The following is a 28,000-nucleotide window of genomic DNA, read 5'->3' on the forward strand; positions in this document are numbered from 1 at the left end:
GTAGTGTGCTCTTTCACTTTGCTCTCAACGAATGTCAGCATAAGCTTATTTGAGTATACTCTTGACCTCACTTCCCACAACCATATTACTGTCCATTTTATTCCTGGACAATTCTCAAAATGTTAAATTAATCTAGAGCGACAACAATGTTTCCTTTTAAGGTCTATCATAGTGGTTGACACATTTGACTGCACAAAGACCGAGGCAGGGTGGTTCCTGAGCAATGGTTACTGCATGAGGAGCAGTGACAAACTCACAAATTCATTATATTCTTCTTTGTCTAAGGTATTTTCTTTAACCATTTCAACTTGTGGTGTGCATCTGGAGTTTGATAAAACATGCAGGATTCTCTGGTCGAAATTCACAGGGTAACATAGTTAGAAACCATATCAAATAAGTGTCCTTATAGTAAAGTTTGTCAAGTAGAACCTGAGGGGGAGAGAGAGAGAGAGAGAGAGAGAGAGAGAGAGAGAGAGAGAGAGAGAGAGAGAGAGAGAGAGAGAGAGAGAGAGAGAGAGAGAGAGAGAGAGAGAGAGAGAGAGAGAGAGAGAGAGAGAGAGATAATTTTTTTTAATGAATCTGGTCCCCAAGTGACATGGAAGGTTGAAACCCTATCCGATCCAACTTCCTGTAGGATCAGGGAGGTAAGCATAGCCCCAGGTAGCAGAGGTTCATTGCCCAATCAAATTGCTCAATGGCCATGCCAGGTAATCCACTCCAAAAGCCGAATAGCCAAATGAGACAGGGCAAGCTTTTAGTCTGTCATTCAACAGCTACCCATAACTACCTAAGCCTCCAACGACTGAACAAAACACCATTGTTTGATAAATATTTCATAACATCGGAGTACATTTTAGGAAGTGGATGCCCTCAAGCAAAGTTTGTCCTGATTAGTTTCAAAACAGTAAAGCAGTGACAGAGAGCCTCCCTCCTGTAAAGGGCTTGACTACCAGAAAAAATATAGATTTCTGAGAATTGGTACCATTGGCGCCTTTATAATGCTGTGGAATAGAGCCCCTGCTAAATGAGTGGAATATAACATTGTGTACTGTACTGTATATCAGGATGCACTGAAGGATGCCCCTGTGGGCTGTTTGAACCCTCTATACTTCTAGCCTTGAGAGTAGCATTGAGTAACTGTTCCCTTTGCATTGTGACATCCCCTTTGACTCAATAAACAGAACAGAATGATTGGTAAACGAGACAGAATGGGGTGTATTTGTTGTAGTAAATGAAATTGAGGACTCTTACCTCAAATATGCATTGCCCCATTCAGTATCAAAATACTTTCATCTTTGCTTTTGGGCTTGATGAATTAAGAGCATAATCACACAGGAAATGACAAATGGCAAAAGGAGTGCTTTCCATGCATTTCCAAAACATATTTCAATAAAGTGTCAATTTCAAGTCAAACCCCTAGCACCACAAGTAGAGGTCAACAAGGGTACACATGCCATATCTGACATACAGTACAGGCCTATGATAAACATGGAATCACCCTGTGCACTCACCCTCCCATGCAAGGGTGTAGATATTGGGAAAGACAAACAGTAGACTGGGGGTCCTCCCCCGGAATCTTTGTTTACATTTTAAAATGCATTTCCTGCAATTCTACACAGTTTTCCCTGTGGCTGACATACATTTTTGCAGTTTTAAAGTAACTGTCCAGTGAAAATCGAACTTTTAAAAGTTAATATTATGTTAACGCATACCCAAATAATGTTGTTGACTCATCCTATACTCGTATTTGTGGCTACAGCATGAATTGTGGATTTCGCTATGGTCCCAAGGCCAACAGTTATTTTTGTGGTGTTTTCTAGAATTATTTTCACAGCTGTTATTTCAACATAAACTGTAGTTGAGAAAGTGTTATAAAAACCCACCCCTTCTCTCTCTGAGCGTCTCTCTCTCTCCCTCGGTCATTGCGCGGGTCGTGCGTAGGAGTGAACCCACAGTTTAGTGCTGACTCTGGTTAACAGATCATCTGCCAGCAGCACCATTGTACCAGAGCGCAGCTGTCACCATTACTTAATCCGCATTGGTTTGCAGCAAAAAACAAATTGAGCAAGACAACTGAACAGCGCTGAACCCCAGCGCCCTGTCCATCGATTCAGAACGGTCAGGGTGGACTTTGCCCACCATTTTTTTTGACACTTTTGAAGAATGCACTAAGAGGATACGCTATTTGGAACATGTTACTCGGAAAATTGGTACGGTAAGATTGTTTCATAATTGTTGTATTCTGAAATGTAGTCATGAAATTCTTGGATTTCTTTTGGGCAACCTGACAAAATGCTGAATGCGTCCTTGCAACAGGCGTCCAGATCTTGCAAGCGAGCTATAATAAAACGTATGTAATGATTCATCCTGTGCATAATGCATTAACTACGAAAAATAAACAACAGATGAATAGCCAAATTGTCGGTAGGCTACATACAGTCTGTAAATAGTGGCACACGCACTTGTTTACCCGGGCAAGTAAGCATGCTAAATTGGCTAGTGATTAATATTTTGGATAGTCATGTAAGGCTCGGTTATGTTCTGCAACACATTATTTTACATTTTCTTAATTGATGCCAGCATTTATTTGAGAGTAAATGTTTCAACTGAAAATGAATAGGACTGACTATGTGTCAGATGTATCGTTTTAAGTGCAGCAGTTCAGATGAACTTGAATCAATAGCGATGCAATCAATGAGTGACAGGAATCGTCTGCTCAGACTGATTAGCTTATATAATGAATCACATTCATTTAAGTTTTCTCTTCGCGGACACAAATATCAGTATCTGCTAAGATTTTTGTTTTGGACAATTTCACATAAACCATGAGCATAAAAAATACACAGGGTGGTCTAATCAGGGATCAAATTACAAAGATTGTGAACATAAAGGGCTTGTTTGGACTATTTTAAACCATTGTCTATAACTTTCAAAAAGACAATAAACAGGGGGATCGTTTTCAAATATCGATATTTGTGTATGAAATATTTTGCCGTGATAATCAATTTATATATAAATTCAGCTTGTCTATCCTCCAATTGAAAAACAAACCTCTCTTCAAACTTCAAACCGTGGGCTGCTTATGGAATAACAAAAGGCAACCACTAGTTGTGATGATTTTAAAGGAGTACCTCAAGGGTAACAATATTATGTTCCTCTCTTCAATGACACTCTGGTTTGTTTGATCATATTTCAAGCTCAACACACACTAGTAATAACATAATATTTGTCAATATGATGGTGCTATCATCAGACCTGAGTCAAAAATAGGCTATAGGTCAAATGCTTTCAACTACCCTATTTAAGAGCACTTTTTGGGACTATTCCATTGGTTCAATTGTACAGTGTAGGCTAAATCATGCTCAGCTTGAGTATTTGAATGTAGTTGACATCAACCAGTGTACACATATCTAAGTTGTCACAGTACCTACCTATAACTGGTATTTTTGTACCAGTAAAAAAGGATTTGGGGATTTGTTTGAATTCATCAGGTGGATTACCTAATGTTCTAGGCTTGACTCCTTGATTCTGATGTTGCGTGAACAGCTTCAGGGTGACGTCTATCTCTTATTCTCAGGCAGTTGTTCTCTTCGCACTCCTTGCGGGATCCAGTGTTAGTGTGGCATATGTCTTTCAAGCAAGTGGACCTGGAGAAGATGCGGGATCTCCGCCCCAAACCAAAAGTGAGACGTGGATCGATGTGTTGATGTTTGGCCTTTCCTGCTCTGACCCAGTTGACTAATAATGGTTTTATTACGGTATAATAAAATAGAGAGTAATGGAACTGTTTTGTCCGTTCAAGGATGGAAACTGTTCATTGGCATCCCCACTGTACCTTTTCTTCCATATTGCACCTTTTTTCTGTAACAGTAGGCTAATAGACTTTCAGTCGTAACCCAATATTTAAGATTGACGTAACATTTCCTGCAGCCTGGTTGTCTTTAGCCGTGGTCATTTGTGTCGTCACGATGCCATAGCCTATTATGTGTAGCACACACAAACGGTGTTTACCAGGCTACGTCTTCAGTACGCTGAAGTCTTTGCTAGCGAGTATGGTGTCCATATTAAGGACACATCCATGGACGTTGTGTCAATCACTTGTTGGTGTGTCGGTGTGTCTTGTTAGCGTGGATGCTAATTGTGTTCTATTGTCCCAGCTCTCTCAGACTCCCTGTGGGTTAGCTCCGCAGGATCATGTAAGGGCAGATGCTTTGAATTGGAGGAAGCTTTACCGCCAGGTTGCAGATGTGACAACTTGTGCAAAACCTACTACAGCTGCTGCTCAGATTTCGACGAGCACTGTTTAAAAACAGGTTTGTATACCCGCCATACAGAGTGGATTCAGCCCTTAGCCGTGATACGTATATTGGCAAAATACCACAAACCCCTGAGGTGCCTTATTGCTAATATAAACTGGTTACCAATGTAATTAGAGCAGTATAAATAAATGTTTTGCCATACCTGTGGTATACGGTCTGATTAACCACATCTTTCAGCCAATCAGCATTCAGGGCTCGAACCACCCAGTTATATTCCCCAGTATGCACAGAGTATAACCATCCACTACTGTTAAAAATAATGTACACCAAATTAAACAATGGCTGATATGGAATTTGCTATCTGATTTTGTGTGTGTGCGTGAGTCATGACTATGGTTTTGTAGTAGCTAGTTGTTGATGCTGAATACAGACTCTTATGTCCCTTCCCTGGTGCAGCGGGGAGCTTTGAGTGCAGTGAAGATCGCTGTGGGGAGACGAGAAACGATGACCACGCTTGCCACTGCTCAGAAGACTGTCTGGCGAGAGGAGACTGCTGCACCAACTACAAAGCCCTCTGCAAAGGTACACACTCGAACTAAGGATGTATGAAAGGCTTTTAAAGAAAGTGAATTTAGGTCAGTTCATACCGTATTGGAACCAAATGAGAAGGCAGTCGGTTAGAAGGAAAAGTAGAGTGTGGGCTTTGGGTTCTTGTTGTGCATTTTCCCTTTGGACTGCCGAAGTGCATTAGTTTCACTTTTGTTGTTTACACTACAATGAACCTATAAAACGTTGTGAGTCTCTTATATACATAGTAACTTTTCACATTCTACACCAGGGGTATTCAACTCTTACACTCGTGGTCCAGGGTCTGCTGGTTTTCTGTTTCTACCTAATAATTAATGGCACCCACCTGGTGTCCCAGGTCTAAATCAGTCCCTGATTAAAGGGCAACAGTGAAAAAGACGCAGTGAAACTGGCTTCGAGGTCCCGAGTTGAGTTTGAGGGTTCTACATTGCATACATGTTTTCTATTCTTCTCACACTCTGACAAGCTTTGATCATCCAAATACTTTCAAAATGAAGAAGGGAAACTTTGCAACAAGCAGTGTGAGGGAAATTCTTCTTCTGAATCAAATTCCAATGCACCGGCAACAGACTTTTGCAGACTTGCGCTAGACTTTAACCTTTCAAATTCTCCTATTTGCAGGAGACACTAAATGGGTGGACGATGAGTGTGAGGAGATCACAGGCCCTGAATGTCCTGCAGGGTAAGTTTGAATCAAAAACTCAATAAACGTTAATGATTTTATCCTCAGAAACAGCGACAGTGGCTTTATGGTCTGGGGGAAAGGGGCAGCAGCACAGCAGTCGCCTCCAACTTGGACTGGAACCAGTAGCCCGGTGGACACCTTTTGACCTAACACTACAAGGCCATATGGTTCCCATATCATTTGTGTAAACTAAACAAGTGACATCCCATCAACAGTTAATTTTCCATGACAGCTTTTGAGTATTTGGTCCTTATTCCCAGTTTTATCCGTCCTCCTCTGATCATGCTGTCGGTGGATGGGTTCCGGGACTCCTACATGAAGAAAGGCAAAGCGGTGATCCCCAACATGGAGAAACTGAGTAAGTCACTCCCACTCACACCCTGACACTAGATAGGCCATAGTGTAGCTATACTGTTGTTGAAGGCAGACAAAGTCAGGAACCCAAGCGACTTAGTTACATATCAATCAAATGTATTTGATAAATTTCAGCAGTTGTCACAGAGTGCCTTACAGATACCCAGCCTAAAACCCCCAAAGAGCAAGCAATGCACAGTGGCTCGGAAAAACTCCCTAGAAGGCATAAGGGTCTCTAGGAATAAAACAACATTCTCCTCTCCTCTCCTCTACGCTACTATTAGATTTTAGACCCGGAATGGATGAGTTGAAGTGAGGTGCTTTCACTTTAGATTTCATGCAGTGTGATGAATGATTCTAGGCTACTGATAATATATTGATTATTTGCTCATTTCTTTCCATATAGGAACATGTGGCACTCATGCACCCTACATGCGACCAGTGTACCCCTCCAAAACTTTCCCCAATTTGTATACTCTTGCCACGGTATGGTTACTTATTCCGATGCATGTCCACATGAATATACAATTGTTTTATTGAAACTTGAAATAAAATGCGTTTTCAATTAGATGGATCCCAATTCATATACATTGTAACAACATGTTACATTATGCATTATAATAACATTGTAACAACTTTTATACAGATCTTCGTCAATTATGTTTCGCTGGTATATCTATGAGTTGTGATGTTTTCAAGGGGCTATATCCCGAGTCTCATGGAATAGTGGGCAACTCCATGCATGACCCCGTGTTTGACGCCAACTTCAGCCTGAGGGGGAGGGAGAAACTGAACCACCGCTGGTGGGGTGGCCAACCTGTAAGTGCACAGACACTGTCCATTTCTTCACGCTTACACAGTTTTTAAACACTAAAGGTTTGCAGAATCACAATGACATTTCTAATGTAAGATGGTAACTTGAAGCAGCATCAAGTGGTTAGGAATGGATAAGATAATAAATGAATGTTTTATTTTTTTTTTGCATACTGTATGCCTCGTGTTTTATATCTGTGCTTGGAACAATACCTGTTTCCGTGTATCTGTAGATCTGGATCACTGCAGAGAAGCAAGGGGTGAAGGCAGGAACCTTCTTCTGGCCATGGTGAGTTAACTTGGTCTCTTTGTCAATGGCTATTTTGACCGTCAACGACGATGGCCTGTTAGAGCAAAATGACACAACAAATAATTGATCAGTTGATTAAAAAACCAAGACCATTCATTATTTATAAAACATTAATCCTGAGTGGTGAAACTTAATATAAAGATGATAATAAGGGTCAATATAAATGCAAATAAGTTGTGATTTTACTGAAATAGTGCAAATCATTTGCACATCTATTAACTAATAATGACAAGGGGGCTGGTCCTTCCTGCGGCACATCCATACAAACAATGCCCCCCCACGCAATCAGACACATTGGCCATTGAGCTTCCAAAGCATTGTAGCCTAGAGCCCAGTTTGTTTTGCTAGCAAGTTTCACTAATTAGCATAAACACATGTTAGACTGCCAGGCAAACACTTTGGTTGATATTTCTTTTAGCAAAATAATGTACCCTCATAACATGTAGTTATTCTAGAACTAAGTCATGAGATACTTGCAAGTATACTTGACTGACATGTCTGTCGTTGCAGGGTGATTCCACTGGAGAGGAGAATCCTGACCATCCTGCGTTGGCTTAGTCTTCCTGACGATGAGAGGTTAGATATTCTTCCCCAATGCTCATTAAATATGAACATCAATCTGCACCAACCTCACTTCCACCAATTTCCCCAAAATACTCAGAGATGGACTAAGCTACTCAGCCTTAATAGATAGGAGAATCAAGCTGCTGTACTGTACTGAATAGGTCAGAGGTTGAGCTGTGTGTCTGTGTGATATTTCTAGGCCCTATGTATACGCTGTCCACTCAGAGCAGCCCGACACATTCGGACACAGACTGGGACCCTTCAGCAACGAGGTGAGCTCCTTTGATTGGGCCAGACATAACCTCGTCCCCAGTCCCGAATTGGTTCGACAGAGAGAGAGCCGGCTGGTGGATGAGATTAGGCCAGAGATAGTTGAAGGTTGCTATGGGGCGGGGTGGGTGTTGTGGGGGGAGGGGTTCACGTAAGAGCAACTCATCTTAAGGGGATAAAGAGCTAAATCATGTTGCGGTCTCTAACTTTGGTGATATTTACGCATTTTTACACATTAATACTGTAAATGCAGGTCAAATGTTGTCATGAACCACAAATGACAAATTCCAGAGATTGTTGTTGAGGTATGGCTTACTGTAGTAACCTTTGATGTGTTTTGTGTGTTATAGTTGGACAACCCCCTGAGGGAGATTGATAATGTCATTGGTCAGCTGATGAACGGCCTGAAGCAGATGAACCTACACCGCTGTGTCAACATCATCGTCGTTGGAGACCATGGTATGGAACAACGGGCCACAAGGAGCCTATGTCTACTCTGGTTAACTGACCGAATAACACAAAAACATATTTCCCTGATGTCTTGACAACAGTGTGAAAAAATACAGATTTGCCTTGTTGTAATCTTGTTATTTGATGTCTGCAACCAGAAAAACATTTTGGAACCAATAAATGAAGTTATTGTGAAGTCCCATGTTGACTTTTGTTCCATGGGAAATGTTTACTAACCTTGGTTTATGCGTAAGGCCGTCATTGTAAATAAGAATTTGTTCTTAACTGACTTACCTAGTTAAATAACATTTTAATTAATTTTTGATTAAATAAATTACATAAAAATAACTTGTCTCTTTCTGCCCCTAGGAATGGAGGAGGCCCACTGTGAAAGGACTGAGTTCCTCAGTACCTATCCTGTGAACGTGGACGAGATCAATCTGATCCCTGGATCTCTTGGGAGAATCCGGGCCCGGGATCCCAAGTCAACCACCTGTGAGTTACACAGTACTGTAAGAGAATGGACATAGCTGGATAGATGTGTGAACTAGAATGTGTTCATGCACCTTTCTTTCTTTCTAGTACATATTTTCCTATATAGCTGTTTTACTTTTTTATGTTTACAATTTTTCAGACGACCCAAAAGTAGTTGTGGCAAATCTTACAGTAAGTACACATGAAACATTTACAAAACAAAACAATTATTACGTTTTTGTTAGTTATTTTGCTGGCTGTGTAGAACTTACTGTAAGTCATCTACATGAGCGATCACGGAGTCCATGTAATGACCTTGTTTTACAGTGTAAAATGCCAACCCAGCACTTTAAGCCTTACTTGAAACAACACCTCCCAAAACGGCTTCACTACGCCAACAACCGCAGAATTGAGGATGTCCACTTACTCATGGAGAGAAAGTGGCACATTGCCAAGTATTGTATTTTTCTACACTACTAGTACTATCAAGTCAACTAAACTCAGCAAAAAAAGAAACATCCTCTCACTGTCAACTGCGTTTATTTTCAGCAAACTTAACATGTGTAAATATTTGTATGAACATAACAGGTTTCCACAACTGAGACTAACTGAATAAGTTCCACAGACATATGACTAACAGAAATTGAATAATGTGTCCCTGAACAAAGGGGGGTTCAAAATCAAAACTAACAGTCAGTATCTGGTGTGGCCACCAGCTGCAACAAGTACTGCAGTGCATCTCCTCCTCATGGACTGCACCAGATTTGCCAGTTCTTGCTGTGAGATGTTACCCCACTCTTCCACCAAGGCACCTGCAAGTTCCCGCACATCACGCACAGAATGAGCAGTATGACTGGTGGCATTGTCATGCTGGGGGGTCATGTCAGGATGAGCCTGCAGGAAGGGTACCACATGATGGAGGAGGATGTCTTCCCTTTAACGCACAGCGTTGAGATTCCCTGCAATGACAACAAGCTCAGTCCGATGATGCTGTGACACACCGCCCTAGACCATGACGGACCCTCCACCTCCAAATCGATCACGCTCCAGAGTACAGGCCTCGGTGTAACGCTCATTCCTTTGACGATAAACGCGAATCCGACCATCACCCCTGGTGAGACAAAACCGCGACTCGTTAGTAAAGAGCACTTTTTTGCCAGTCCTGTCTGGTCCAGCGATGGTGGGTTTGTGCCCATAGGCGAAGTTGTTGCCGGTGATATCTGGTGAGGACTTGCCTTACAACAGGCCTACAAGCCCTCAGTCCAGCCTCTCTCAGCCTATTGCGGACAGTCTGAGCACTGATGGAGGGATTGTGCATTCCTGGGGTAACTTGGGCAGTTGTTGTTGCCATCCTGTACCTGTCCCGCAAGTGTGATGTTCAGATGTACCAATCCTGTGCAAGTGTTTTTACACGTGGTCTGCCACTGCGAGGACGATCAGCTGTCCATCATGTCTCTCTGTAGCGCTGTCTTCTGCGCCTCACAGTACGGACATTGCAATTTATTGCCCTGGTCATATCTGCAGTCCTCATGCCTCCTTGCAGCATGCCTAAGGCACGTTCACGCAGATGAGCAGGGACCCTGGGCATCTTTCTTTTGGTGTTTTTCAGAGTTAGTAGAAAGGCCTCTTTAGTGTCCTAAGTTTTTTATAGCTGTGACCTTAATTGCCTACTGTCTGTAAGCTGTTAGTGTCTTAACGACCGTTCCACAAGTGCATGTTCATTAATTATTTATGGTTCATTGAACAAGCATGGGAAGCAGTGTTTAAACCCTTTACAATGAAGATCTGTGTTATTTGTTATTTGGATTTTTACGAATTATCTTTGAAAGACAGGGTCCTGAAAAAGGAACATTTCTTTTTTGCTGAGTTTAGATTAAGTTAAAAAGTGGAATTTGGGGACAAATTGGCATTTGTCTAATGCTTTTTATTTTGTATATTCTATGTGATGCAGGAAAGTGCCTGAAAACAGGAGGAATCCTGGGAGATGTGGTTTCTTTGGTGACCACGGATTTGACAATAAGATCACCAGTATGCGGGTAAACCACTTAAATCAAAATTATATAATTGTAACATTTTCCAGATATCATATTCTTAGCTGCTTGTGTTTACATTGTTTCCAATGTTTGTTCCCTGTATAGACAATCTTTTTGGGCTACGGACCAAGCTTTATGTTCCAGACAAAAGTGGCAGAATTTGAAAGTATTGAGTTGTACAATGTCATGTGCGGTACGATTTCTTTCTTTACTTAATTGCTATTAAGAGCTTATTCCTTGGCACCAGATATTTACAATAAATATTTCATAGCTAGGAAATTGAACGTTTCAGTGGAAACTTTGTTCCATACTAAATCAATCTCATATGCCCTTCTTTCTCAGACCTCCTGGGCTTGACCCCTGCCCCGAACAATGGAACCCATGGCAGTCTGAATGACATGCTGAAAGCCCCTCCTTTCACACCCACCATGCCAGAGGAAGTGACCCCTCCCACCAGCTCTGACACATCCTCTGCCACAACCTATGACCTGGGATGTAGCTGTGACAATGAGGTCAGTGGGGAGGTCATGAGTGGGAACCAACTCAAAGAGTTTTATTGAGTAACAGGGTCAGGGTCCATTCCTTTTTAAACCCCTAAGGTTGATGTCCGATGAATGCAAGTATATATGGAGACTGTTTAGTGTCACTTAACCCTAATTGCCGCTGTAAGTTGCTCTGGATAAGAGCGTCTGCTAAATGTAAATATAGGACAGACACTTCAGAACAAACTTTTTGGATTTTTGTAGGGGGGACGATCTGCTGTTCCATGTAGGGAATCTGTTATTCAATGTGTTTGTATTGGTCCCATGATTCATGAGCTGAAATAAAATATCCCAGAAATGTTCCATACGCACAAAAAAAGTATTTATAAAAAATAAAATAAAAATCACACATTTGTTTACATCCAACTGTGAGCATTTCACCTTTGCCAAGATAATCCATCCACCTCACAGGTATGGCATATGAAGAAAGCTGATTAACTTCTTACGGCTAAAGTCCCGTTAACGGGATCGATTTGACAACAGCCAGTGAAAGTGCAGGGCGCCAAATTCAAATAACAGAAATCTCATAATTACAATTCCTCAAATATGCAAGTATTATACACCATTTTAAATATAAACTTGTTGTTAATCGCACCACAGTGTCCGATTCCAAAAAGGCTTTACGACGAAAGCATACCATGCGATTATGTTAGGTCAGCACCTAGTCACAGAAAAACACAGCCATTTTTCCAGCCAAAGAGAGGAGTCACAAAAAGCAGAAATAGAGATCAAATTAATCACTAACCTTTGATGATCTTTGTCAGATGACACTCATAGGACTTCATGTTACACAATACATGTATGTTTTGTTCGCTAAAGTTCATATTTATATCCAAAAATCTCAGTTTACATTGGCGCGTTATGTTCAGTAATGTTTTGCTTCCAAAACATCCGGTGATTCTGCAGAGAGCCACGTCAATTTACAGAAATACTCATCATGTAACGGCTCTCGTCAGAATGAGGATCAGACCAAAGCGCAGCTTGGTAAGTGTTCATGATTTTTATTTATCAAAACACTCAAACAAAATAACAAAGTGAAAGACGAACAGTTCTGCAAAGCAAATAAACTATGTAGAAAACAACTACCCACAAAACCCAAACGAAAAAGGACAACTTATATATGATCCACAATCAGAGACAACAATAGACAGCTGCCTCTGATTGGGAACCACACCAACATAGAAATAAAGAAACTAGAATGCCCACCCTAGTCACACCCTGGCCTAACCAAAATAGAGAATAAAAACCTCTCTATGGCAGGGCGTGACACATCATAAATGTTGATGAAAATATAAGTGTTATACATGGAATTAAAGATATACTTCTCCTTAATGCAACCGCTGTGTCAGATGTCAAAAAAGGTTTACGGAAAAAGCACACCATGCAATAAACTGAGTACAGCGCTCAGGGACCAAAACAAGCCATACAGATACCCGCCATGTTGTGGAGTCAACAGAAGTTAGAAATAGCATTAAAAATATTCACTTACCTTTGATGATCTTCATCGGAAGCACTCCCAGGAATCCCAGTTCCACAATAAATGTTTGTTTTGTTCGATAAAGTCCATCATTTATGTCCAAATACCTCCTTTTTGTTTGTGCCTTTAGTTCACAAATCCAAATTCACGAGGTGCAGGCACTTAGTCCAGACGAAAAGTCAAAAAAGTTATATTACAGTTCGTAGAAACATGTCAAACGATGTATAGAATCAATCTTTAGGATGTTTTTAACATAAATCTTCAATAATGTTTCAACAGGACAATTCCTTTCTCTTTAGAAATGAAAAGGAACACAGCTCGCTCTCATGGCCACGCGCATGACTTAGCTCATGGAATTCTGCCAGACCCCTTAGTCAAACAGCTCTTATTTGCTCCCCCTTCACAGTAGAAGCCTGAAACAAGGTTCTAAAGACTGTTGACATCTAGTGAAAGCCTTAGGAAGTGCAATCGGACCACATTTACACTGTATCTTGGATAGGCAAAGAATTGAAAACCTACAATCTTCCCACTTCCTGGTTGGATTTTTTCTCAGGTTTTTGCCTGCCATATGAGTTCTATTATACTCACAGACATCATTCAAACTGTTTTAGAAACTTCAGAGTGTTTTCTATCCGAATCTACTAATACCATGCATGCCTTAGCTTCTGGGCCTGAGTAGCAGGTAGTTTACTCTGGGCACCTTATTCATCCAAGCTACTCAATACTGCCCCCCAGCCATAAGAAGTTAAACAACCTGATCATTACACAGGTGCACCTTGTGCTGAGGACAATGCCACAGATGTCTCAAGTTTTGAGGGAGCATGCAAATAGCATGCTGACTGCAGGAATGTCCACCAGAGCTGTTGCCAGAGAATTTAATGTTAATTTCTCTACCAACTGTAACAATGTACTCTGAGAGTCGGGAAGCAAGTTCAGGGAGTGAAGGCATTTAATAAATAAACGAACATGAACAAAACAAGAAACACGAACAGCGCACTGACATGAAACAGATACAGAAACAATACCGCCTGGGGAAGGAACCAAAGGGAGTAACATAACTAGGGCAGGTAATCAAGGAGGTGATGAAGTCCAGGTGAGTGTCAATAAGCGCTGGTGTGCGTGACGATGATGACAGGTGTGCCTAATAATCAGCAGTCGTGTGACCTAGAGGCCAGAGGGGGAGTATACGTGACACCAAAGTCGTTTTAGAGAATTTGGCAGTACGTCCAACCGGCCTCACAACCACAGACCACTTGTAACCACTTCAGCCCAGGGCCTCCACATCCAGTTTCTTCACCTAAGGGATCATCTGAGACCAGCCACCTGGACAGCTGATGAACCTGTGGGTTTGCACAACTGAAAAATGTCTGCACAAACTGTCAGAAACCGTCTCCGGGAAGCTCATCTGCGTCAAATGCTCTCCTTCGATGGCCACTGGCACGCTGTGCTCTACACGGATGAATCCCGGTTTCAACTGTACCGGGCAGATGGCGTTGTGTGGGCGAGCGGTTTGCTGATGTCAACGTTGTGAACAGAGTGCCCCATGGTGGCAGTGGGGTTAAGGTAGGGGTAAGCTACGGACATCCAACACAATTGTATTTTATCGTTGGGAATTTGAAAGCACAGAGATACCATGATGAGATCCTGGGGCCATTGTTGTGCCATTCATCCACCTCCATCACCTCATGTTTCAGCATGATAATGGGCGGCCTCATGTTGCAAGGATCTGTACACAATTCCTGGAAGCTGAACATGTCCCAGTTCTTCCATACTTACCAGACATGTCACCCATTGAGCACGTTTGGGATGCTCTGGATCAACGTGTACGACAGCATTTTCCAGTTCCCACCAATATCCAGCAACTTCACACACCATTGAAGAGGAGTGGGACAACATTCCACAGGCCACATTCAACAGCCTGATCCACTCTATGCGAAAGAGATGTGTTGTGCCGCTTGAGGCAAACGGTGGTTTTCTAATCCACGCCTCTACCTTTTTTTTAAGGTGTCTGTGACCAACAGATGCATATCTGTATTCCTAGTCATGTGAAATCCACAGATTTCATGAATTTATTTCAATTGACTGATTTCCTTATATGAACTGTAACTCAGTAAAATCTTTGAAATTGTTGCAGGTTGCATTTTTATTTTTGTTCAATGTATATAACACACAGGGAAATCACGCTTTTGACTGCACTGGGACTTTAAGGTCTCTGTTCCTCTGTTACAGAACAAAGTGGAGGAGAACAATCAGAGATTCAGCCCAGACGTAGATGGTAAGTGTCAATCTTTTTTTTCCTTTTTTTTTCGGTTACAGTTTATTTAAAGTTTTTTTTTTTTTTTGTATGTACTTATTTTCCACTTACCTAGGGTGTTATGAAGTAATCCAAATAATTTAAACGTTTGTTTGCTGGTTATTTACCAACTTCCAGAATCTCCAGGCTAACAGTTTTTGAAAATGTGAAAGATTGTATCAGTTAGCGGTGCATTCAAAGGTATTACAACTGGCCTAGTCTCTCGTGACAAGATATGACATGAAACGCCAAAAATGCTAATATCGGTAATATTGATCCGTGTTTTTTTAACACTAATGACCAGGTAAACCAAACAAAAGCATTGTTTGCTGTCTTACCTTGTCCATATACTGCTCACGGGGAAACTGTAATTTTGTAATTTGGGTGAACTCTTTCTAACTCTTTTTAAACTCACACCCTGACTTTCCCAATTACTGAGTGACTAGGAGCTTAGCAACCATCTGACAGGTAACCTGTTGCACTGTGTAGCTTAGCAGCTTTGTTTCCTCACTCACACGTCTGCTACTGGGATTGTTCTTGTGTCTTCTGTATCCCAAACACTCTCAAATCCCCATAGCCAGCTGCGCCACCATAATTCAAGCAATTCCATGCTGCTGGTGGTGGTATTTCAAGCTGAGTGAACTTCTCAACCATCTCAACTCGGTTACACTCGCCCCTCTCAGTCCACAGCCACCCCAGCCTTTGAAATTAACGCACTGCAGATCCAGGACACGGCGCCACTGTAACAGGCGGCATGCTACTTGCTTAACAGCTTTGCTTCCTAGCTAACAAGTCCACTACTGAAAGGGATTGATCTTGCGTACTTTGACTCGCAAATACACGTGCCCTCTTGAAACACCTTAGCCAGCTGAGCCACCGAAAAGCAATTCAATGGCACAGGTGGTGGTATTTCAAGCTGAAGAGTGAGCTTTACCAACTCGGTTGCACCATGACAACGTGAATGTGGTTGGTCGAGAACCCGTAGTGCAGAGCGTTACACATTGTACACACTCCTGAGTTACTCCAGCCAGCTCCAACGCCTTATCCCCATGCTTTTGAATACACTAACTTATGCTAATGCTAATCCTAATGCTAATGCCCTAACTGATACAATTAGTTTCCACTAGCATTGCTACATCCCCCAAAAACACTAGCCAGGGGATTCTGGACCTTCTATTGAACCAGCTAAAGAATTTAGAACTTAGAATGAAACAACACACAGGTAAGTCGAAAGATTAAAAATAAAAATAAACTATCCAGTTTGCAATATTTAGACAATATTAAAATACTATATAGTCACATAGCCTGCTGTAGAATTCAAAAACAAAATGACTGATTTTGAGCCAAGGTTAACTACTGCCCTACTTGCTTGATTAACTGGTATTTTCACAGACGCCACACACCTACCCTTCGGTCGACCAGCAGTTCTTTTCCAAACGACGTATAGCCTCCTCCTCCACAGTGACTTCATCAGTGGATACAGCCAGGAGCTCTCCATGCCCCTATGGACGTCATTCACAGTGCCCAAACAAGTAGGCTATTCTTCACATGGAACACAACAAACTAGTAGTAGTAATTTAAGTCGATCCATATGATTTGAGAGCTTGTCCTCAGACCTGGGTCATGTTGAGTCGTTGATCAGTGGTTGCTGAACGGTTTTTGAATTGTGACCCACATAAGGCTTTTCTAGTTTTCTTACCCACAGAATAGACACACAAAAAAAGATCATAGTTACAGCCCAGGCTTTGGTCAGGGACTGGCTATGACCTACCAGTCGGCCCAGAGCCACCATTTGGGAAGCATTAGGTCATATCTTTCCAAATCTCTTTTGAAATGTCTCTGTTTACTTGAGTGGTTGCAAGGAGTAGCATGTGTGAAAACAATTAGTACTCCTGTTGGGAGATCGTAAATGTTATTTTGGTCTTTGACTCAACTGATTAATTGCATTTTGTATTAAAATGAGCCTGGTTTTGTTTTATTGGGGGGAGAGAATCTGGATAGGTACTTGCGTAACACTAACCTAACCGAACCCTACACAGACCCAGACACTATACAGCATACAAATACCAACTAATGACATGGCCCCAATCACATACAGTAACACTGTATTGGCTGTTTGTTAACACTGGCTGTTTGTGTACCGGTTCTCTCTCGTTTGGCGATGGGATTTCACTATGTGTTACCAATGACAACATATTCCCTTCCAGGAAGAAGTCATGCCCCTCCCTGAGCCTGAGCCAGTGATTGAGTGTGTGAGAGCAGACATGCGGGTCGCTCTAGAACACAGCCAGGCCTGCACCACCTACAGCCAGGACACCGATGGCTCCTATGGCTTCCTCTATCCACCAGGTGGGTTGCACACTTGCCCACTCTTGGTCATGTTCATTAAGGCACACTGAAGCAAAACAAGCATTTCTTATTGGAGTTCAGATAGTACCTCCTTTTTCAATCCGTTTTGTGCTTAATGAAGACGACCCTGGTTTTGTGGCGCTACATGGTGTGCAGGCTTTTGTTCCAGGCCTAAATGGGAGGTAAATGAAAGTCTATATTTGTATTTTCTATGCTAGAGCTGGCCATGTCTTCTGAATCAAAATATGATGCATCACTGATCACGAACACTGTTCCCATGTACCCTGCGTTCAAAAGTGAGTATTCATTAATTTCTATCTACTTATATCAATTGTAATAAATCTGTCACTGCGTTGTGTTAAGAAGGTTGATGTTATGCTGTAGGTTCTCAAAGGAGATCCTTGTTGCTCACTTTCTGTTTTCCTCTGGTAGATGCTTCCTTCCAAAGCTTTTACGGTTAGCAATCACATCATATATAGTACATGTGGGCCTCTGGACTCTTGTACTGCGTTTTTGCTTGGACTGCGAGGGAGAGGTGGGAGGAGGAGTGAGGTGGGAGGCTAGTCGGAAGAACTCAGGGTCTGGGAGAGAATGGACAGGCTGACACCCCATTCCCCCCCCCCCCCCCACACACACCCCCCCACACACACACACACACACAAAGAGAGCCTCAGTCTAGGCCAGTGAAGCCTGGTGTGGTGAAAGACTAGAAAAGGATGTGAAGGTCAGTTCCCCTGTCTGGGGACTTTTAGTGTGGGGCATGACTTTTACTTCCTCTTGAAGGAATTAGCATCAAGATCAGACCAGCAGCCTTTGGCTTTTGAAATGCTTAGAAGGTGCCCTGTCATGATTCAAATGGCGCAATAACACATTAATAACATGTATTCACAAATGCAGTATAGAGAGCATTTTCCTTAGGTTGGCTATAAGCATTCATTTCAGTTCATGACCTAAATGCATTCATGCAACAAGTAATTTACACATAATGTTGCAGAACATTTGATTTGGTTCTCCAATTGCTGATTGTCTTATTCCCTTGTTCTCTTTTCCCTTCAACTCTGCAGAAGTATGGAGGTACCTCCAGGGGACTCTTCTCAAGCGCTACGCAGAAGAGAATAACGGCATAAACGTGGTCACCGGTCCCATCTTTGACAACAACTACGATGGCCACCGGGACACCACAGTGAAAATCAAAGAGTAAGGACTCAGACACAACAATAGCGTTTGCTGGCCGAGAGTACTTAGCACATCTGAAAGTAATTTACGGACCGAGTGCGTTACCGATTTTACACCGATTTTACGTCTACAGCGGGTAGTCCCTAAAACACAGCATGTTGAACGATCAGCAGATGACCGCTATATCCACATTTGGTGCGATGTCTGCAAGCTATAAGGGTGACAGGTAGTGAAAATTTGTAATGGTGTTACATTGGATAAAAGTGGAGACTCAGAGCTAGAAATTGTATATTGTACACTGCAGTTTTTTATTTAAACTTTATTTAACTAGGCAAGTCAGTTAAAAACAAATTCTTATTTACAATGACGGCCTACCAGGGAACAGTGGGTTAACTGCCTTGTTCAGGGGCAGAACAACAAATTTTTACCTTGTCAGCTTGGGGATTCGATCCAGCAACCTTTCGTTTAGGATACCTGCCGCAGTTGAGGAACAATGGGAAAGTATTTCTGCTTGAAACTTGATAAACTTGTAACGCCACTTTTGAGAAAATGACACTTGAAAGTTTTGCTACACCCATTCAGCATCGTTCACACCCTCTTAAGCCTTAGCCCCACCCATCTCTTTAAGGATTCACATGTGTGGCCATGTGCTAAACTAAGTGAGTAGTTTAGTAAACAACCAAATATTTCTAGATTAAAGTGGTAAAAGTAGTAGCCTACAATAAGGAAAAACTCCAGGTAAAATCACACTTTATCTAGCCCTTACCTATATCCCAATCTGACTTTGGTGCAGGTCATGTTGTTCTTCAATTGTCACGATCGTTTAGAGATGGATTGAACCAAGGTGCAGCGTGGTAGGCGAACATCTTACTTTATTAAAATGAACAACGAAAAACAACAAAATACAAAACGAACGTAAAGTTCTGCAGGCTACACAGCAACTATACAAAATCAAGATCTCACAAACTAAAGGTGGAAAAAGGCTGCCTAAGTATGATCCCCAATCAGAGACAACGATAGACAGCTGCCTAAGAAAGAGAAAAACTAGACTGCCCACCCAAATCACACCCCGACCTAACCAAATAGGCAAATAAAAAGGCTCTCTATGGTCAGGGTGTGACATCAATGGTAAACACACACTATATCAAATAAAATCAAACGTTTATTTGTCACATGCACAGGATACAGAAGGTGTAAATAGTACAGTGAAATGGTTACTTACATATTGGCAATATCAAAAACAGAAAGTGTCCAGATGAAATGTTTTATACATTTTGTATAATTACTAGACGATGCTCACCCGACACACTTGTCTAAATTGATGGGTCATGTCAAGGAAATGCTATAACCACCCCCCGGCCACATCTAGCTAAGTGGAGGGGTCACTATTGTCTAGATTTGTACACATGTTGATTAAATACAATAGATGGCCTTAATCACCCCTAGACACACCTGGCTAATTTGATCATGTAATTATCTGGCAAAGTGGAGCCTTTTGTTTAGACATGGTGCTAGCTAGCTAGCCAAACAATGAATTGGCATAATCCCAATTTGTACTACTACCAATACAAACATTGTCATAGCTGTAGTATAAATCTGCAGGTAGCTAAAGCTAACAACTAGGTTCAATGTTAGCTAGCTAACATTAGGCTATAACTAGTAATGCAAATGGTTTTCTGATTAGAATAATATTACTACACAGATGATACACGTAACGTTGGCTAGCGAGCCAGCAAGCTAACGTTCGCTAGCTAACGAACAGTACACTTTAACTTGCAAGGAAAATAACTTTCTGACAAAATGTATAATATCTGAAAATGTAGCTAGACTCTTACCCGTATAGATGGGTGAACGCTTCACAGCAGACTGGAACCATTTGAACTATGTTTTTGTTTGTAGCTACATCTTGTTTGGCCAGCGTTGTGTCAAATCACTCCGGTTCATACTGACAATGGCGTGTGTCAACAGCGCCTGCTAAAGTCAGTGCATCAATGTTGTTGAGAAAAGTAGCAAAATGTTTGTAGTTCTCGATGGCTAACGTTATATATTTCAAAATGACACTGTGGGGAGGACTATCAACACATACTGAACAGCTCACGTTATAGACAGAAGCATGCTACATGGCAGACCAATCCAAACTCATCTCCCGGCATGTGCAGCCCAACCATTATCTCTGCCAATCTTGGCTAGCGGGAAGGTTCCTGTCATTTTCCGTGGCTAGACCAACTAGGCTCGTAATGTTACACTTTTATTCATATTTACAGTGCCTTGCGAAAGTATTCGGCCCCCTTGAACTTTGCGACCTTTTGCCACATTTCAGGCTTCAAACATAAAGATATAAAACTGTATTTTTTTGTGAAGAATCAACAACAAGTGGGACACAATCATGAAGTGGAACGACATTTATTGGATATTTCAAACTTTTTTAACAAATCAAAAACTGAAAAATTGGGCGTGCAAAATTATTCAGCCCCCTTAAGTTAATACTTTGTAGCGCCACCTTTTGCTGCGATTACAGCTGTAAGTCGCTTGGGGTATGTCTCTATCAGTTTTGCACATCGAGAGACTGACATTTTTTCCCATTCCTCCTTGCAAAACAGCTCGAGCTCAGTGAGGTTGGATGGAGAGCATTTGTGAACAGCAGTTTTCAGTTCTTTCCACAGATTCTCGATTGGATTCAGGTCTGGACTTTGACTTGGCCATTCTAACACCTGGATATGTTTATTTTTGAACCATTCCATTGTAGATTTTGCTTTATGTTTTGGATCATTGTCTTGTTGGAAGACAAATCTCCATCCCAGTCTCAGGTCTTTTTGCAGACTCCATCAGGTTTTCTTCCAGAATGGTCCTGTATTTGGCTCCATCCATCTTCCCATCAATTTTAACCATCTTCCCTGTCCCTGCAGAAGAAAAGCAGGCCCAAAATATGATGCTGCCACCACCATGTTTGACAGTGGGGATGGTGTGTTCAGCTGTGTTGCTTTTACGCCAAACATAACGTTTTGCATTGTTGCCAAAAAGTTCAATTTTGGTTTCATCTGACCAGAGCACCTTCTTCCACATGTTTGGTGTGTCTCCCAGGTGGCTTGTGGCAAACTTTAAACGACACTTTTTATGGATATCTTTAAGAAATGGCTTTCTTCTTGCCACTCTTCCATAAAGGCCAGATTTGTGCAATATACGACTGATTGTTGTCCTATGGACAGAGTCTCCCACCTCAGCTGTAGATCTCTGCAGTTCATCCAGAGTGATCATGGGCCTCTTGGCTGCATCTCTGATCAGTCTTCTCCTTGTATGAGCTGAAAGTTTAGAGGGACGGCCAGGTCGTGGTAGATTTGCAGTGGTCTGATACTCCTTCCATTTCAATATTATCGCTTGCATAGTGCTCTTTGGGATGTTTAAAGCTTGGGAAATCTTTTTGTATCCAAATCCGGCTTTAAACGTCTTCACAACAGTATCTCGGACCTGCCTGGTGTGTTCCTTGTTCTTCATGATGCTCTCTGCGCTTTTAACGGACCTCTGAGACTATCACAGTGCAGGTGCATTTATACGGAGACTTGATTACAACAGGTGGATTGTATTTATCATCATTAGTCATTTAGGTCAACATTGGATCATTCAGAGATCCTCACTGAACTTCTGGAGAGAGTTTGCTGCACTGAAAGTAAAGGGGCTGAATAATTTTGCACGCCCAATTTTTCCGTTTTTGATTTGTTAAAAAAGTTTGAAATATCCAATAAATGTCGTTCCACTTCATGATTGTGTCCCACTTGTTGTTGATTCTTCACAAAAAAATACAGTTTTATATCTTTATGTTTGAGGCCTGAAATGTGGCAAAAGGTCGCAAAGTTCAAGGGGGCCGAATACTTTCACAAGGCACTGTACGTATAGAATACACGTTCGTTATGAAAGCACATGAAAGTATACATGTTCCAGGCATTTCTGACCAAAAACGCATTTTGATTAAAAAAAATACATGTTTCCATTCAAATGCCTCTCCTGTGAAGTAGTGAAGTGCGACATACGCCTAGTTTCCTGAAGCAAGTCTCATATCGCAGTATTATTTTGGGACGATATTATATCGATATTTGATTCCAAGTATTGATTTTGCTACTGTAGGTAGCGATAGGTAGTGCTAGCTGGCACTAGTCGGCTGTGCCTGCGCCAAAACTCCAGTATTTTTCCTCCTATAGTTTGTTCTCCGTCTTCTTTTTAAATAGTGAGCCCACATGTTTTCAGCCCTTTTAATTTCCTGACTGATCAAAACTTGTTTTCTCATGCTCTGTCTTTTCTCTCTAAAGCAGACATGGTGTTCAATATGTTCATAACATCAAATCACAATAAAATCGCAGTATCAAATCCCGATACATATAGTATCTTGAGAATCGCAAAACATATTTTATTGGCACCTAAGTGTCGTGATAATATAGCATCGTGAGGTCCCTAGCAATTCCCAGCCCTAGTGACAGGTCAAGATGATACCCTTTGTAAGATGTTACAAACAAAGGGGATCATGTTTTGTGTTATTCTATTTTTATGCTCAGATAGTTATGGCTGTTCAATGGATTCATTTCGGTTTTTTTACTGGCTGGTACATTTATCCATGATATCTCCTTTTACACAGTAGCGATGTGTGGGTAAAATCAATGGGGAAGCCAAGCCAGGCATATATTATTTTTTACAACCTGTGTTGTAACAATTGTTTGATTTCACTATAACCTGTTAGAAATGCATTTGTACAGCACCGTGATAGCCGATATAAGGCTGATAAACCATAGCCTACATCGTTTCACAGACAGTTCCAAAAGACAAGTGTCACACAATGGCGTAATAAATTCAAACACATACATTTGTGTTTCATCACAGTTAAAACCCGGAGAGCAACTTCTGTCCTGTTTAAGTCCACAAAGATAATATTGCATGTAACAAACAGTTACATGACCTACACAGCATGGTCAAATGAAAGTTAAAGTTAGCTGTAAAAGTTCATTTGACCATCGGTTTGCTCGAGTTATAATTACATCCTTACTAAAATGTTTCCGAAGCAGCAAGATTATAATAGCCTAATGGGAAATACAACTGCAGTGCACTTCAACTTTGACATGTTGTAGGCTAACTTTAGGGAGAAGCCCCCCGGAATACTGATGTTAACTTGTGGTAACCCCAAGATGTGCATTAAAACAGACTCTGAGCAGTCTAAATATTGATTCAGGACCACGGAGAGTTACCGTAGTTTGCGGCCTCCGCTATCAGCACCTCAAGTTGGACAGTGCCTTTCTGGCGGAGGCAGCATCTCAACGAGCACATTCACATTGACTCATCACAATAATATATGCGAGTTAGAATAAACCTGTGCAGAATATATCCCCACAGTCCAGACCAGATAAATAGTTAAGTATTACCATCTCGTGGCGAAGATGGAAGCAAACATGAAATAAACTGAGCTAAAATAATGATTAACATGGTACAGAAATTGTAAGCATATAGACATTGATCCTCTTACAGCAAAGATGAAAACACAAACCATTTAAAAAACAACATTTCAACAACATCAAGTATATGCCTAGTCTAATACAATGGCAATTTAAAAACACTGTAAACTGTTTAGTCCAATCAATCCATGTGTGTGTGTGTGTGTGCAAAGAGAAAAACATGTTGACTCACCCTACTTGTTGACTCACCTTCCTCTCTTTCATGCTGGCAAAATGGTCAAGTACTCCACTGGACTTAAGTTCATGCAACACACGTTTCCATTGACTTTTTTGCAAAATGTGTGAGTCTCTCTTGTCCACAGCTATTGTTTAGGCAGGTTTTAATCATTTTATGATAGGAAAATGGCCTTTCAAATGGCCTTTCAGCTGTACTTGTAACAAGGGATGGTGATCATCAGTTTCAGGAGCTTGCATACCTCGGGTAAAGTGTTGGTCACGTCATTTTTCACGAGTGATTGCAGCAGCTCACCTGGTGGTTTGTGGAAGGCGGCATCAGCATAGACTACCTGCAGCAAATGTTTCAACCTCTGGTTGTCAAAGAAAGGGTACGTCTTGAACAGCTGTGTGAATACTCTTGTCAGGAAACCCCTCTAGCTTGGAGTCCTCGGGAAATGACCCATGATCAATAACACAGAAGAAGTCGAGGCTCTTCTTGTTAGCAAACCTCTGGGTCATGTGTAGTATGATTCCATAGAGTGTTTCAAAGTACAGTCGTTTGGTATCTGCCCAGGAAGCCTGGGTCATTGTCAGCGTTGTCCCGGTGGTTGAGTCCCTGTTCATAGTCATCCCAGCCACGGCTGCTTCTTTTGCGTCTTTCATCTTCCATTCAACAGTCTGATCAGTGTTGTCATATATATCCTTTGAAACTTTGCATCACTTCTAATGTCTTTCAATGCATTCAGTGTACTATCAACCCGTACACAAGAATGTCTTACATCAAGAGATTTGCTCTACAGGGCCTAAAACAGCGGTTCTGTGAGTCCAAAAATGATGACAGCTTTGCATACTCTTGGCATTCTCTCAACCAGCTTCACCTGGAATGCTTTTCCAACCGTCTTGAAGGAGTTCCCACATATGCTGAGCACTTGTTGGCTGCTTTTCCTTCTCTCTGCGGTCCAACTCATCCCAAACCATCTCCAGTGGGTTGAGGTCAGGTGATTGTGGAGGCCAGGTCATCTGATGCAGCACTCCATCACTCTCCTTCTTGGACAAATAGCCCTTACACAGCCTGGAGGTGTGTTGGGTCATTGCCCTGTTGAAAAATGAAAAACAAATGATAGTCCCACTAAGTGCAAACCAGATGGAATAGTGTATTGCTGCAGAATGCTGTGGTATCCATGCTGGTTAAGTGTGGCTTGAATTCTAAATACATCACTGACAGTGTCATCAGCAAAGAACCATCACTCCTCCTTCACGGTGGGAACCACACAGGCAGAGATCATTCTTCACCTACTCAAAGTCTCACAGAGACAAAGCGGTTGGAACCAAAAATCTCACATTTGGACTCATCAGACCAAAGGACAGATTTCCACCGGCCTAATGTCTATTGCTCGTGTTTCTTGGCTGAATCAAGTCTCTTCTTCTTATTGGTGTCTTTTAGTTGTGGTTTCTTTGCAGCAATTTGACCATGAAGGCCTGATTCACATAGTCTCCTCTGAACAGTTGATGTTGAGATGTCTGTTACTTGAACTCTGTGAAGCATTTATTTGGGCTGCAATCTGAGGTGCAGATAATTCTAATAAACGTATCCTCTGCAGCATCCTCTGAGTCTTCCTTTCCTGCAGCAGTCCACATGAGAGCCAGTTTCATCATAGTGCTTGATGGTTTTTGCGACTGCACTTGAAGAAACTTTAAAAACTTTAAAAGTTACTGATTGACTGACCTTCATGTCTTAACGTAATAATGGGCTGTCGTTTCTCTTTACTTATTTGAGCTGTTCTTGCCATAATATGGGCTTGGTCTTTTCCCAAATAGTGCTATCTTCTGCATACCAACCCTACCTTGTAAAAACAAGGCACAACTTTTAATTCAAATGCATTCCAGATGACTATCTCATAATGTTGGTTGTGAAAATGCCTAGAGTGTGCAAAGCTGTCTTCAAGGCTACTTTGAAGAATCTCAAATATAATATATATTATGATTTGTTTAATAATTTTTTGTTACAACTTGATTCCATATGTGTTCTTTCATAGTTCTGATGTCTTCAATATTATTCTACAATGTAGAAAATAGTAAAAACAATATGAGCAGTTGTCCATGAGCAGTTGTCCAAACTTTTGACTGGTACTGTACCTGTAAATATGTTGCTTGTCCCACAGTGTTCAGTCATGGCAGTATCGAACTTGACAAGTTCCACAAAATTACCTTTGTTAAGGTTTGTTGCTGACTCGTCATGCCTCCTGAAGGCTTGCTCCTGCGGTCCCAGGTATATTACTGCGATTAACAGTTTCTTCAGAATGTCTCTGTTTTATTCACCTGTTCGATGTGCCTCTGGACACTGATCACTGCGGCCTGGTTGAGAGCCTTTTCGATCCGGACTCGACCAAAGAGCTTTAGTTTCAGGCTCGCCATAATGTGTTTTTTAGATTTTCCATATCGGTCAAGGGACCTGCCCAGATTTGCAAGATCAGATAAACCTGTGGTGGCCCAAGGGTTGTTGAGCAAACATGTGCTCTTGTCAAATAGAAGGCATGGCCAGCAAAACATTTTTTTTTTTACTTAGCACTCCCAGTTAGCCAGTCGTATTGTAATTCTCAGTGTTGAAATATCAGGTCCCACCCCTTGCTCCTCTCCCCTGCGCAATCCCAATTTTGGAGTCGGCCTCCCATTCACCTTGATTTTCAGTTGCTGCTCAAATTACAATTTTACAGAATCGTTTTGAACTATAAACTCTAGATCCCTATCTCCATCCATAGCTAGCTACTGCGGGACACATTCCAGAAGCTGACTGACGTTTTGCTTTGTTGTGATTTGATTGGAATGAAGCCGAATCCAAACTGGCATCCCTTGACATTTTGTTTTGCTGCACCAAGACCATTCAGAGTTGAGCTCGCTTATTATTATATGATTTTTTTTTATCAAGGGAAGCCAAACGCTAGCTGGCTTCCCTTGCGATTGAATTCAATGTTACAGAAGGCAACATCATGTTATACTCTTTTTGACCAGACAGCATCAAATACATGGGCTACACAAAGGCTACTAAGACAGAGGGCGCTGTTTCCTCGCTTTGATGATTTCTCCATTGAGATATAGATCCAGCCTTGCCACTTGCGAATTTAATGAAAATGATAAAACACAGAGACTTAAGTAATTATATGTATACTGTGTATATATATATTTATTATTGTTTTTATGGGGAAGCTTGGCTTCCCTTGACGTCCATGAATACACGCCACTGCTTTTACCTAAATAATGAGTGTCACAAGCATAACCACCAGGATAAATGTATGGGCTTGTCCTCCCAACTAGTGGAGGAATAGGTTGCTGAATATGGTTCTGACGCCCATCCTTTTTATTAGCGATTGAAGTTCAGATAAATGGGGAAGTACTGTAATATAAATATGCATACACACATTTGGGGGTGATATTTCATAGATTATAGCATCTGAATTCTGGAATTGTTCAGAGGCAATTTTTCTGATTATAACCGCTTTTAAACCGGACCAGGTCCGGTTCCTCTGGTCATGATTTTTTGGTTTTGTGTCTGCAGCTGTGCATGTTTCTGTGTGTGTGTGTGTGTGTGTGTGTGCCAAATCAAATTGTATTTGTCACATGCTTCGTAAACAACAGGTGTGAACAACAAGGCAGAGAGAAAAAAATAGAATAGTAATAATATAAGTAATATAAAAATATTAACACGAGGAATAAATAC

General features: G+C 41.5%; 1 protein-coding gene across 1 annotated transcript in view; it reads left to right on the forward strand.

Moving 5' to 3' along the window:
* Positions 1–1,771: 1,771 nt before the first annotated feature.
* Positions 1,772–28,000, forward strand: part of LOC139373476 (autotaxin-like) — a 33,583-nt gene continuing 7,354 nt past the window's right edge. Inside the window, exons 1-23 of the mRNA XM_071114033.1 lie at positions 1,772–2,210; positions 3,578–3,683; positions 4,158–4,313; positions 4,716–4,841; positions 5,469–5,529; positions 5,793–5,890; positions 6,293–6,372; positions 6,586–6,705; positions 6,933–6,988; positions 7,520–7,585; positions 7,773–7,845; positions 8,194–8,302; positions 8,663–8,788; positions 8,928–8,959; positions 9,095–9,222; positions 10,719–10,803; positions 10,906–10,993; positions 11,143–11,312; positions 15,049–15,094; positions 16,505–16,644; positions 17,320–17,461; positions 17,680–17,757; positions 18,526–18,658. Of these exons, the coding sequence (XP_070970134.1) occupies positions 2,193–2,210; positions 3,578–3,683; positions 4,158–4,313; positions 4,716–4,841; positions 5,469–5,529; positions 5,793–5,890; positions 6,293–6,372; positions 6,586–6,705; positions 6,933–6,988; positions 7,520–7,585; positions 7,773–7,845; positions 8,194–8,302; positions 8,663–8,788; positions 8,928–8,959; positions 9,095–9,222; positions 10,719–10,803; positions 10,906–10,993; positions 11,143–11,312; positions 15,049–15,094; positions 16,505–16,644; positions 17,320–17,461; positions 17,680–17,757; positions 18,526–18,658 (2,237 nt within the window). The 5' untranslated portion in view covers positions 1,772–2,192. The remainder of the gene's footprint in view (positions 2,211–3,577; positions 3,684–4,157; positions 4,314–4,715; positions 4,842–5,468; positions 5,530–5,792; positions 5,891–6,292; positions 6,373–6,585; positions 6,706–6,932; positions 6,989–7,519; positions 7,586–7,772; positions 7,846–8,193; positions 8,303–8,662; positions 8,789–8,927; positions 8,960–9,094; positions 9,223–10,718; positions 10,804–10,905; positions 10,994–11,142; positions 11,313–15,048; positions 15,095–16,504; positions 16,645–17,319; positions 17,462–17,679; positions 17,758–18,525; positions 18,659–28,000) is intronic.

The sequence above is a fragment of the Oncorhynchus clarkii genome, chromosome 18, assembly GCF_045791955.1.
Source record: "Oncorhynchus clarkii lewisi isolate Uvic-CL-2024 chromosome 18, UVic_Ocla_1.0, whole genome shotgun sequence".
Taxonomy (NCBI): Eukaryota; Metazoa; Chordata; class Actinopteri; order Salmoniformes; family Salmonidae; genus Oncorhynchus; species Oncorhynchus clarkii.